The sequence below is a fragment of the Echinococcus granulosus genome (genome assembly GCF_000524195.1).
Source record: "Echinococcus granulosus chromosome Unknown EG_S00004, whole genome shotgun sequence".
Classification (NCBI taxonomy): domain Eukaryota; kingdom Metazoa; phylum Platyhelminthes; class Cestoda; order Cyclophyllidea; family Taeniidae; genus Echinococcus; species Echinococcus granulosus.
In genome coordinates, this window is record NW_020170384.1 from 1350533 (window position 1) to 1363275 (window position 12743).

The window sequence follows — 12743 nt, forward strand, 5'->3', positions numbered from 1 at the left end:
TCTTTCAGATCAGACCATCGCCATCGCTCGGCAAATTCCGCCAGTCACTCATCAGACTACCTCTGAGACTGGTATACGTCCTCATTCACACGTTTTTTTGCAGTCCCCAGTGTTCATTTATAGGAGGTTCTAACTCTTATTTCATTCACCTAGTCTGTAATGTTCATTATAAAAGTGGCAGAGTTTAGACCTTCGATTATCCTCACACATTTTCATGTAGTCTTATCCTGTTTACAGAGATTGGAAAATCTTTTAAAAGAAAATCAGGATTTTGTGGGGTAATTAACAAAAGTACACCGATGACCAGTAAGCTGGGTAACCCAAGTTTCACTGTAGTTTATAGATTGAAGGCCACTTCATCACCTTAGATAAAGAATGTGGCGTCAGATAAGCTACAATTAATGGCAACAAAATATAATGCTCAAAATAGACCCTTAAATGGAAAGGCTGGCTATACACTAGGGGGATTTACTCAAACTATTTTGATAACAATGAGGTGTAGCTTTTAGAGTCATTCTTAAAAACTCAATAAAACATACCAGAAGTGGAGGGTAGATGGAATGGTAGGAGGCTGCAGACTTGAGCACCCACCCGTGCAACCGAGATGTTAGTGGAAATGGGTTGGCAAAGTATACGCAATAGATGTTCCTTTGCTGTGAGTCATCACCGTCCCTCACCCCGAAATGGGAAAGTCCCCGAGACCCATAAAATTTACTATACACTATGTGGGATACGGACCCTTCATTCACTGTGTCACGCCTTTCACGCTTTTCCCACCCAGAGGCTTAAACGCTGCAGTTGGAAAATAAATGACAATGGGAGAATGGAGGCTGTTGAACCACCTGCTGTCTGACCAGATGTGCAACGCGTCACCATGGCTGCTTGCCTTGGTGGTACTTTCTTGAGACATGACCGGTCACGTTCCCTCATATCAATGTTTTTTGGTGCGGTGGCCTATGAGTGACGAAACTGGAAGTATTAAGCATAGTATTTCCTTTGTTTTGGTTTTGAGAGATCTGAATGATTACGGTCGAGGTTGAAATGGTGTTGCTCTTAATCTTTTAATCTAAGCACATATTCTTGGGGTATTTTAAATCAGAGTGTATCTATTCCGTAAGACAGCAACGGGTAGATCGGTCACTTCAACCGTTTACCATTTAGTGGGCGCGTGGGGTGTAGCTCTATATGCTGGGGGACATCAACCTAGCAATAATTCCTCATGATGAGGGTAGAGGTCCTCAAGAAGTTGACTGTCAACTTTAGTGCTTTGGTAGCCATGTTCAATCTTGAGGATCTCGTGTTGACAGTTCTATCGATTGAAAAAAAGTAGAAACTACAATTTTAGCATCTTTGGTTACTCGGACTTCCTCCTCATTGAATTTTGTGGATCAATCAACCATTACATTTGCGGATCTGTTTCCTATCATCGTCATGGGTAAAGAATAAAAAATATCGATATCTGCTCTCCCTCTTTTAAAGCTCTTGTGGGCTTGACTTGAAGTGGTGTGATCGCCGTGAGGTGCGATAGACCTTTCAAATCTACGGCGGTAAAGTTTAAAAAATGCGCCTTTTTTTCCCAGCGTAGCAGTTATCGCCTCGGAGACCCCGTTCCCTAATATGTCATTTGTCAGGCCCAAATAGAAAAGCATGGCCACCGGCGCGCCTGAGTCATCGCTAATCGGGACGGCGCTAAACTAGTCCTATCGAAAATCGATAAGAGTGCATACTACGGATGCAGGTGCTGCTCAATCATTGGTGGTTGTTTCGCTGACCTCGAGCAACCCCAATGGTTGTCCTAAACGAGGACACACAAACATCAAGCAAGTGTTCTCGTGTTGCGGCTATCCTCACGATCCCCCGTTCACGGGCGCCACAAAACACTACTGCGCTTAAATAGCATTTCAAGAAATAGCATCTTACGTGAAGTTATTAAGAAAAAAGTATTAAAAGCTGTCTAAAAGCACGCCACATAGTATGAAAGGTTAAATGTGCCTCCTGCATGTGTTAAAATATTTGATATTAGTGAAAGATTGAATACGTGAGGGAGTAAATTCACGATATCACAACACAACGTGGATTGTTTTCGACCGAGAAGTGGAATGCATTGCGTTGCACTCCTTAATATTGTAGCCCAACTTTTATTAAATCAATAAACGCAGCAATGAAAGCATTCCACACTTTCGTTTCTCTCCCACTGCTTACACCCCACTTCTACAGGGGCGCCAACCCATGCCTGAAACGCCTTTCCTGAGTTGCAAACTGGCGTGATGCACCATAATTAGCACACATGTTCACCAGGGGTCTTCGTTGTCGCCGTTGTCTTCTTCTTCTTAACTTGCATCATCATCATCCTCCTAGGAGTGGTTAATCGGTCAGCATAATTAAGACTCCTCATTCCTAGAGAGCAGTGCAACATATAAATCATCAATTTTATCCTTACCCACATCATCGTCCTTCCAGTGACGATCACGTAAGAAATAGACAGAGGGGTAGAAAGGAGAAGCGAGATAGGAATGCAGGTAAATATACCTTAACTGTTTGTTTCTAGCTCCAAAACGGTCTATAAAAGTTGCAGGGGTAGTCACTTCAACGCACAAATATTTGGAGAAGGTCTTACCTGTGGCTCTGTGTAGTCAATCAACATTTATTACCAAGCATTAGGAGAACTAACCCGGTCACTAAAAGAAACGACATCAGCTCTGACTCCAGGGCCTTCTCTTTTAGCTAAACTTCTGGTCGCCATATATTTTGCCACATTTCTGTTGAATAGTTAACACTTGACACATGTGTGACACCCCAATCTCCTCCCCCTAATCCCTCATCCCTGACCCCGACCTCGAACGGAAGTATCGTTTGTGGTAAATGGCAGCATCAAGTAATACCACAAACAGATCGGTTGTGTTTGGAACAACAACCACATCGACGCGGGATGCCCTTGACTTCATGACAGTTGCACTTTCCAGCTGATAGCGCCTATTCACTCGGTGACAACTACCGACACCTGACGTCCTTGTGGCACAGCAAGGCGTCTGGTCCATGATTGTCCACATCTCCTCCAACCAAGGCAACAGATGTGTTAATCACACACCTGCGCTGTAGGGCAACTGTGCGAATATGAAGGCATGGTCATGCTTTCGATGATAAGGAATTCAAATCATGCGTTCTAGTGAAACACCCTCGACGCGTTTCTTCCACCACGCACAAATACATGGCAGCCCATTCATGCTGTACAATTTGCTTGACATTTCAGTGGTTTGAAAAGCACCTTCTCCTACTTTGTACCTCCACTCATCGGCATGGACTCCGAGCCATGCCGATAGCCTCAACTCTTCTGCACGTCAGTACTACCTCTTCCACCACACTCCCTCGTCTTCCACCACACTCAGGCAAGTCTCAAGCCACTACGCAGCATTTTGTGAATTCCCTCACAATTCTTCCCGCTTGCATTTTCCACTAATTTTGTTCTCTCCTTCTAAATCCGCTTACTGATCTGCGCAAAAACTGCCTGTCATCTGTCGATTGACTGCTCAATGTGTAATAAAAAGGGTCTCGAACTCCTCATCCACACTTACAAGTTAAATACATCTGCCTCAATTTCAAACCTCCCATCGCCGATCTTTTCATTGTGTTCTGGGTGTCTCCATACCCACCCATAGGACCGTTTTGCACTGCAGCTACCAAAGTCTTGGCTCCACGGACAACAAGCAATCAGGAAAGCGAAGAAACGATGGCCGTAATATGCCGGGTACAAGACTATGCCACAGAATCGTGCTTTTGGGAAAAACTTAAGTGCGAATCTCCGACCGAGTCTGCTTGAGTGGTGCACCAAATTGTGTGTCAGTATTGCCCACTAGCCAGCTCAATCGACCTCCACCACCTCGATCGTTGTCGGCGATGCGTCACGGAAATCGCCCAAATCGCCAACACAACACTCTCGTCCACTTCCATGCTCCATACACTGTCATTCAACAACTGAAATTCGCTCACAGCATCGTGGCTGCAACCGCATTTTAAACTCCAACCAACACGGAAATCTCATCCTCTACATCTACCCGTCAGTCGTAAGTCACTTCACCACAATTGCCACTGCAATCCTCGAAGGAGAGCCGATCACCGCACTTCCAACGCTCCATCATTACCATATGACACTGGCTTTCATCAACATGCTGTAGGATGTGCATACAACACTGCAATCGCCAATCGCTGGACCATGAGCATACCTCCACTGTCTTTTTCTAAACTCACCCAATCTGTCCACGTCGACACCATTTGGTGCCAACAGCTATCGTAATATAAACCGTTGAAGAGTGAGGCACGTAATTACGCAGTCTATGGGATCACACTCCGATACGTCAAGCCAGTCACCACAAATCGGTGACGCTGGCAAGAAACATTGGAATTGAACATCGAATAGTGGAGGATTTGGTGTCATGCAACTTATTATCACTGAGAAGCACAATGACTGTGACGACAAACACGAGGTTGCAAGTAAGCATGTGACTTAGAATGCAGAGATTGACTTGGGTGCTCCCCATCCTCCTCATCTAATTGTGCTGTTCTGTCCTGCCTACCCGGGGCTCAAGTTGGAGAAATCAGCTGCACTGCGTAGCATTCACCATGATTCGTGGGGGCCATTTGCCTGCGTAGCCGTTTCACTCCTTCGCACGGACTCCTACCTCGACTGTTGCCGTGCTCGAGGTGCGTGCTCACGCGTACCTCATTGGGGTCCCCTTCCCCTCTCCACTTCTCGTGAATGCAATGTGCCAATGACATGTCTTTCTCCGTTATTGGTTAAAGTGTCATCTCATTTCCCCTTCATTCTGCTATTTCCACTTGTCTGTCTTCGGTGATGAATGCCTGTGCATCTGCAGAAGTAGCTGCATTGTTGGGCTTCGCACAGACCTCGAAAAATCGGAGTCAGGTGACTCTGTCCTTCAATTTCAACTTTATGTGGTTGTCTAATTTGCTTGGCCTTGTCAATATTAGTTAAATAACTTCTTGAACTCCCACCTTCTACTTTTGCTAGCAATATTTCCCATAGCTCGTCAACAGTCCGCCGACAAATCTTTTCTTCTTTTCACCTAACGCCTCGCAACTGTCGATGTCAATCCGACCAGTGCAATCCACCCACCTCAGCATGCAGTCGAAACTAATTGGAGAGGACACCTTCCAACGTCTCCTCAAAGTGAATGCCAATGTCCTCCATCAGTACACGCTTAGTAGAGGATGAAGGCGGCACGGAGGAGGGGTTGCGGTGCAGATAGATTCTTGTTGGTTTGTCTGAAGTGCCTCAGAATGACAACTCGTTTAAGAAGCAAGTCGCCACTTTTCACACTCCCAAGCCTGTTGTGTGTTCACGTGGGGTGCTGATTCCTCCCAACTCGGGGAACAATCCACGGGGCTCATGCGGTTGTAGATCCACGTCAGAGTTGTGTCGCTTTGCTTTCGCAAGGCATTGGGTTTGCATCTTAAATGCCCATTTGGCGTGAATGGCATCAGACAGCGTCTTTTCTACCAAGCTTTGCGCTTATTTAGCTAGAGAAATTGATGCTGCTACGGTGATGGCCAGATAAGTCGCAGACCGACCGAGGTACCGCTAATCAAAATGGTTGACGAGAGTTACAAGGTGTCTGACGAAGGTCTTCATCAACAGGGATAGGAAAACCATGGATGCATTTAAATGCTCTAAATCTCTAGAGGCAGCTACTGATCTGTCGATTATTGTCTCGGCCGTGATTAATGGCTTACATTACAGCATGCATTAATGCAAAACGCTCGATGTTGAGTAACTGGCGCAGGTATCTGCTGCAAAATCGTGTCGATGAATATCTCAATGATCTCTGAACAGACAATTTTGGACGCTGACAGCGTTGATGAAGCCATTTCAGCTGCCTTGTGATGCGTCAACTAAGCTGCCACTCCCAACGTCACATTTCGGTTGTTAGTGAAACGCCAGAACAATCGCACGTAGCAGAATACGCCAAAAACCCAGCGCACCTTTTCTATAACTATAGATCCTGACTTTACTCGGAATACCCTCATACTTCGATGTCAATCCACCGCCGACTTCTTTCATCCAACTTTTCTTTAGAGTAACCGTGACATTAAAAGTAAACCCAGAACACTTATTTTACAGCAATAATTTGCATAAGAAATGCACACACAATACTTTCGATGTAGTCTGCCTAAGGAAACGGTGGCACCGCCCCACTGGGTACAAACACACCCAAATTGAACCTTTGCACACAATAACACGGTCACACCTTATTGCACAACAACAGTCAGGAAAATATTACACCCTCAAATGGCCATTGTTTAGGAAAAGGCTGGTAAAGTGTGCAGATTTATTTGCCTCTATTTGGATGAGACTGAGAAAGTCCGCTGTGAAAACTACAGTCCAGAAGGGAAGAAGGAGGTATCGCCCGATGTGTCAAGCTCACTCACCGACATCGTAGCCCGCATTGCGCGCGTATCGCCGCAGGCTCTTGGCATACAAGTCGACCCTCTGCGTAAGCTGAAAGGGCAAACAGAATAGCCATTTGTTTTCTGGGTCAAACGTTGATAAATCAGCCACTCTATGAATTTGGCAAGCGCCAAAATGACAAACATTAAAATATACCAAATCAGTAGATGTTTCATCAGAGAACGACTGGCAATATCAACATGGATAAGGAAACCCGGATTGTGGTAAGGAAAGCAAAATCAGAAAAGGTACGAAGAACTGTCTGAGCCGTTGAATAAGTAGTTACAAGGCAGGATTAAACAGGAGCCATGCTAAGAGCTACAGTGCAGCCAGTAGGTAATAATACGACACATTTCAGTAAAAGAAGTTGATTCGCAAAAACAAGAATTGTTGAACAATACTTAGACCACATCTGTCATTTCATTAAATATTGAAGACTTTAGGTGGAATAAGCAGCACGTTCGGTGTCAAGATCTCAGAGGAAAGTCAACCGCGCATTAAGAGCATCCTGGGCCCCTTGTTACCATTTTAGCCTCATCCAATCTACCTCCAACGCGATTAGGCGCAATCATGTCACATATTTGTGACATACGAATTCATACGATTGGAATGTAGCACGGTCCTCCAGACACTGATGGAAAAGACTAAAGTACTAAAATCCTTATCAAGAAAACACTTTGGTCTACTAATAAATATCCAAAGTTTACTTTTTTCGAGTTTAGGATAAAGACGAAATTCTAGGCAAGGATTTAATTTTAAATGTAAATAGCCCATTGAAAGACATTTGCAACGGATTAATTTTAACGCCTAGAAAGATATTCATTTCAACAGCTCTGAAGTATTTAATTGAATTATGGGTGATTTGTCAATTTATTCTGATAGAAGAAATAATTTTGAACCCTATATGATCATAATGGGGTGTTGTGATCCGGATCAGCGCCACAAACAGCAAAAGAATTTAGGCAAAAAACAAATGAAATCGTAGAAAATTTGCGGAAATATCTCACCCGGAAACCCCAGTGATCACGAACCTGTCGGCAGAGGTTCAGATCCACCTCAACAACAAGTAGACCATCGGAAACACGATCCAGACCCTAGAATAAGGAGTTAGTAGTTTCGTTCATTATCCTCTTTACAGGCACAACGGTACCGACATGCAAGTTAAACTGTCCAAAAATGAAGCTAATGACTGCCCAAAAGTAAAGGTAGCAAGAGTATTTTTTTGAGAGCTATCCTGCTCAAAAAGACGTTTCCCAGGTGCGATATATTGGCGCACAAAAGTGGAACCGACCATTTTGCCTCCCCTTTAAAGCGCACAAAAGACCATTTTTCAACAAAACTTGAGAGTTTCAGCAGATAGAAAAAAACGCCAACACAGAAGAGGCATTGTTTTGGCAATGCGTTTTCACGAAATATGGATAAAAAGCACCTAAGACGAGACTTACCGGAGTTCGAACACCATCGGGACCAGTGACATAACTTGAGCCGAAAAAGTGGCCGAAAGTCCTGTGAGAGGGCTTTCCATCACCACTTGTAAACTCATTTGGAAATTCCTCCTAAAATTTAAACAAGTCACCCACACCTTTTAGCTATCATCCACAGAGACGTAGCCTACGTATGTTGTCTATTTTTTTGTCCAGTGTTAATTTTATCAGTGGCGGTCGTCTTAGAAATCCCGATCAGATGTTTAGCGAAATATCCAAAAGGAAATCGCAGCTTCATTTCCAAAAGATGCAAAATGATATTTGAATTAATAAATACTCTTCTAGTGGATTGCAAAAAGGGGTTATTTGTTCCACAAATGCAAACGAAATTCGGTCAAATAACACACACACGGCCATTATCAAAATATTTAGTAGTTAAATGCCATTAATATGCGTTTCCAACCCGTTTCGACAGACATCACAGAGCCAGTTACAGAGGAGCTGATAGAATGATGCATTAGTCCCACCATAAAGCACAAAACTTGTCGGCAAGCATACCGTTCCAACGCGATTGATTGCGACGGTGAAGTAGCTGTTTGCGATGGCAGCGTTTCGTGCCTCGATTGGCCACAGCGATTCACTAGAAATTGTTGAAACCGATGATAAGTTTTTGTCACCTATTTTTACTTCATGCGTTCGGCTAAACACGATGAAGCGTGACAGACCCTTGCGGACGTCTCAGCTAAATTTTATCGTCTGCACGATCCATCTAACCATTCCACACCCTATCTAATGAGTAGATAAAACAGGAGCACTCATTGCTAATCACCCAGTTATAGGCGTCCAGAGCCTTCAGGAGGTGAACCTACACATAATCTAGACAAGCATCGTTAAAGTCACCGGGTAGTTAGCTTGTCAGGAGGGCATAGATTAGAATCGGAGGCTGGGCGTGGTCAATAAGTTAATGTATACCATTCGCCTGATGCACTCCTATAGAATGGACGACCGTGGTGCGCTGGTTTATGCAACCCAGTCGCAAAGCTTGTGTGCGTTGAGTGTCCACCCATAAAGTTGGGCGCCACTGTGCACAGAAATTAAGGCGGAAAATCACATTTAAAATCAACTCAATTGGAGAGGCTAAGACATACCTTAGACCGTCAATGGTTGCGCTAGGATTAAAGACGATCTCAGCACCGTTCAGTCCATACATCATCCAGTTTTGTGGGTGATGACGGCCATAGCAAATGTTGATTGCGATCTTCCCTAAATGATTAAATTGCTGCATTTGTTTGTATACATAGCAATACAATAGGAAAGAACAGATAATCGGGTGTTTTATTATGAAAGCAGCATTAGACCTTTTTGCTACGCAATTATGATTATGCACCAACTCTTCTTTCCTACTTCAGTGCATGTAAGTTCTACGAAGGAATTGGAATTGCGGATTAGGATAATGGCGCGTTAAACAGTCACTTTCAAACCAACAAACAACCAGTAGTGCATGATTGCTCCCTTTCAGCGTGATATCACTTAGCACAACTGAAAAACGACCAAAGTACTTCGTTTTGCACTTATTCTACTCGTTCAGCACGATGATAGCAAACACCATCAAGACAGATGCTTGGTACTCCGGTTGACATAGGTTTTAGGTTTGATGACAAAATTGCACGAGAAGTAGGCAAAATGTGAGGTCAGATTGGGCAAACCATGATTGGCTGAGGGTCCACCGAAAATAGGAATAAATACACTGCCTTACAATCTTGAAATGAATGCGCAAAAGTGAAGGCGGACACGGGATTCAAGGATACACATGGAAGAGCTTTGTGAACACCCACACCCAGTGGTGCAAGTTATTCAGTTTAAAGCCATATGGTTATGAATCACAGACTACGTATTTCATGGAAATGAGGCACATTAACTCATTCTAACGGACTCCTCTCTCAAGACTGGGTTTACAGGATTCCTTTAGTCAATTTCCCTAAAATGCATTTTGGTTAAGGTGGTTATAAAAGCACTTTGATTAAGGTGGTTATAAATGCATTTAATCTACTAGGACTTCGTTAGTGATTCTTAACTATTCTAGCTTTAATTAAATTCCTGATGCGAAATGGACTGCTCGACTCAAATGAACGTGTTGACTGGAAGTAGCATACCAGAGAATGGTTGAATATTGTGGAGAATTGACTCACCATAGATGGTGTCGAACACCGGATGACCGAGATTGCTCTCCATATAGTACGTGGACTAAACATTTGTAACCAATGCCATTAAGGTAAACGCAAACCTACCTCATTGAAGTCTCCGACCCTTGGAATGTGGTTCTTCCTCGACTTCCCTAAGAACTCTCCATTCTGATCGATGACAACTAGATTTGAGAGAAGTTTAAAAAATGACAGTATATCCTACCAGCCGTGTTCCAAATAACCTCACTGTATTCGAGATCCCGCTCCAAGATCGGTGATACGATCACCATGGCATACTTCTTCGCATACTAAGGTGAAGATGCGTGAAAATCGCCATGGACTCACTTGCGAGAGGAACTTGGTGGTCGGACCGTTCTCTGCACTCTCCGCAAATTCGCACCACGGGACGCGCTCTCTCGTGCAAAATGCAAAGGGCATAGCTAAGGGAGAAGAATCAGAGGGCTTTTCCATACTTACTCCACGCCTCCTGTAAGCAGAGCACGTTCACTCCACATGCTCCTGCGGCATCAATTATGTCCCCAATCTTCTTATGGGCTGCTGAAATCTGATCCTTCAAAGGAGCGCTGGGTGAGAGTGCGATTTTGTGCTGAATTGCACCGATACGGACAACACGCGGGGCACGCAGCTGTTCCTTGGACCGTTCGAAGGCGTATCCAGCCACTTTTGCTGTGCTCTCACCAGCTGGACAAGTATTGAGTGGCAGATCAAGGCGCCTAGAGGTATTGCGTGTAATTGTGGCTTCCGATATAACTTACTTCAACCATCCTCCATAGAGGATGCGTTGCACCTCATTCCTGGCATCTTCGTCTGTGATGTTCTTCTCGAGAATCTCTTCAATGCTTGCCATAGTGCATTCGGCTGATCGCCTGCTGAAGCACTTAGAGTTACATGGGTCTTATATTTCCGGTAAGTGGTTATTGGTAAACAGGAAGCCTTGGTATAAACACAACGACCACCTGACTAGCCAGGCAGCACATATAAACGCCAATCAGATCCGGTTTAGTGAACGAGATTGCCAAGACATGGCTAAAAGTCCGTCCATGTGTCTCTCGAACTTCTTTTCAAATGAGTTCTGCAACAGACACAGCATAACGCCTTGGTTACTGTAAAATATTATGGGGAGAGGACCCACCTCATTCCCTATTGTCCGAAGCGACCACGGGAACTCGGATCACCCAAAAGAGACGCATTCGAATTGAAAAGGCGACAATGATAGGATTAATAAGGATGTTTATCCGCTGTGGTGGATTTTACATATCGTCAAAATTAAATGATTTTTTAAAACCACGTCAGTGGTGACTAAGGAAACTAGTGCATTTTTTGTCAGGATCTGCGAGTGAAACTATTTCTGACGAATTAAACCAAAAAGGAGGAACTACCCCAAGACCAAGGAACTCGCAAGCTTACTTTCCTGTCGATTTTAAATTCAAACAATCAGTGGACGACAAGATTTGGCGTGACTGGACACGATGCAAGGGCGAATGCCACTTTACACCTGCAATCGCCTTCAAAGAGTGATTTACCCAAACAGAGGCCTTTTTTGTATTTCTATGGCCCCACAAACTTCAGGCCTTAATAACCCTGTAGAACCATCGCAAACACCTTTTTCGACTTACTGCTCTCAGTGTAAAACCAGGTGATCATTAAGGGAGCGTAGTAAATTTAGGTACCAGGGAAGTTTAGGCCACAACTCAATTGGATAGTGGTTATTAGTACTCAAACGGGAAAAGCACGCACATAAAACAATTTTTACAAGCTGAAACTTGATTTAAGCAAGCATTACGACTTTAAACCCTATAAACCAATGTCATCTTTCGAATGAAAGTCACGGTGACCCGCACCTACCATCACCGTTACAAAGTGTGCTGACTACGAACGTCAGGACGACTCACCTCTTTGTCTCCCCTTCTAATGTCTCACTGGGTAGATGGAGTTGGCACGCGAAAACACGGCCTCCTTTGTGACGTTCCTGGCGTGGCGGCTGCAACGGTGACTTAAATCGCACCAATCAGGAGCGGAGGTCACATGCAGCACTCTGAAGTTGGTATGACAGACACGCACTCGCACACACCCACATGCATACGTACGCGGCCTGTCGCGCGAAAACCTGGACCCTGACCTCCTCCTCTATACAATACCGCGAATTTTGCGGAGTCCGCTGTAACTTAGTTGTTGGTGCTGTAGTTAACGCCCTTAAATGCAATCAACATTTCTCATGTTTTCTATTTTTGGGCTACACATGGACGAGCTTCTCATGCAAAGATGCTTATTTCACCTCAAAGGTAGGCCCTGGGGAACCACACCTATCCTGCTACTTACCATTTTATGGTAACCGGTCATAAATAGCATCGTGACAAGGTTATTTAGTTTTAAATCAACCAAATAGATATTTCCATTTATTGGCCTTGAGGAAGCAGTTGTTTGGATCAAAAAAATTAATGCAACGGATGTTGCAGTCAAGTTTTTGTTTAAACTCTACCGGCAACTACGGCAACTACAACGGATTAGCCGAATCATAGGAAGCGGTGGAGCTACTCCTCAATCCTTGATAGAGGTAGTCAAAAGGATCCATATCTGCTCCACCTCCCTGTCTCTCCCATTACTCAGTGGACCCTATTAAGTAACTCTCAGAAAAAATGCCATATATCTTGA

At 44.2% G+C, this 12743-nt stretch overlaps 1 protein-coding gene across 1 annotated transcript; it reads right to left on the reverse strand. All coding sequences in view use genetic code 11, as the record gives it.

Moving 5' to 3' along the window:
- Nucleotides 1-6436: 6436 nt before the first annotated feature.
- EGR_01138 (Beta-ureidopropionase) lies at nucleotides 6437-12413 on the reverse strand (the record flags this gene model as incomplete). Its single annotated transcript, XM_024490387.1, has 14 exons — nucleotides 6437-6514; nucleotides 7471-7557; nucleotides 7909-8019; nucleotides 8446-8527; nucleotides 9036-9150; nucleotides 10077-10131; nucleotides 10176-10252; nucleotides 10294-10378; nucleotides 10416-10510; nucleotides 10548-10804; nucleotides 10847-10957; nucleotides 11984-12072; nucleotides 12163-12283; nucleotides 12367-12413. 14 exons carry the CDS (start codon nucleotides 12411-12413, stop codon nucleotides 6437-6439), a joined length of 1410 nt encoding a protein of 469 aa, XP_024355206.1.
- Between the last annotated feature and the right edge of the window lie 330 nt (nucleotides 12414-12743).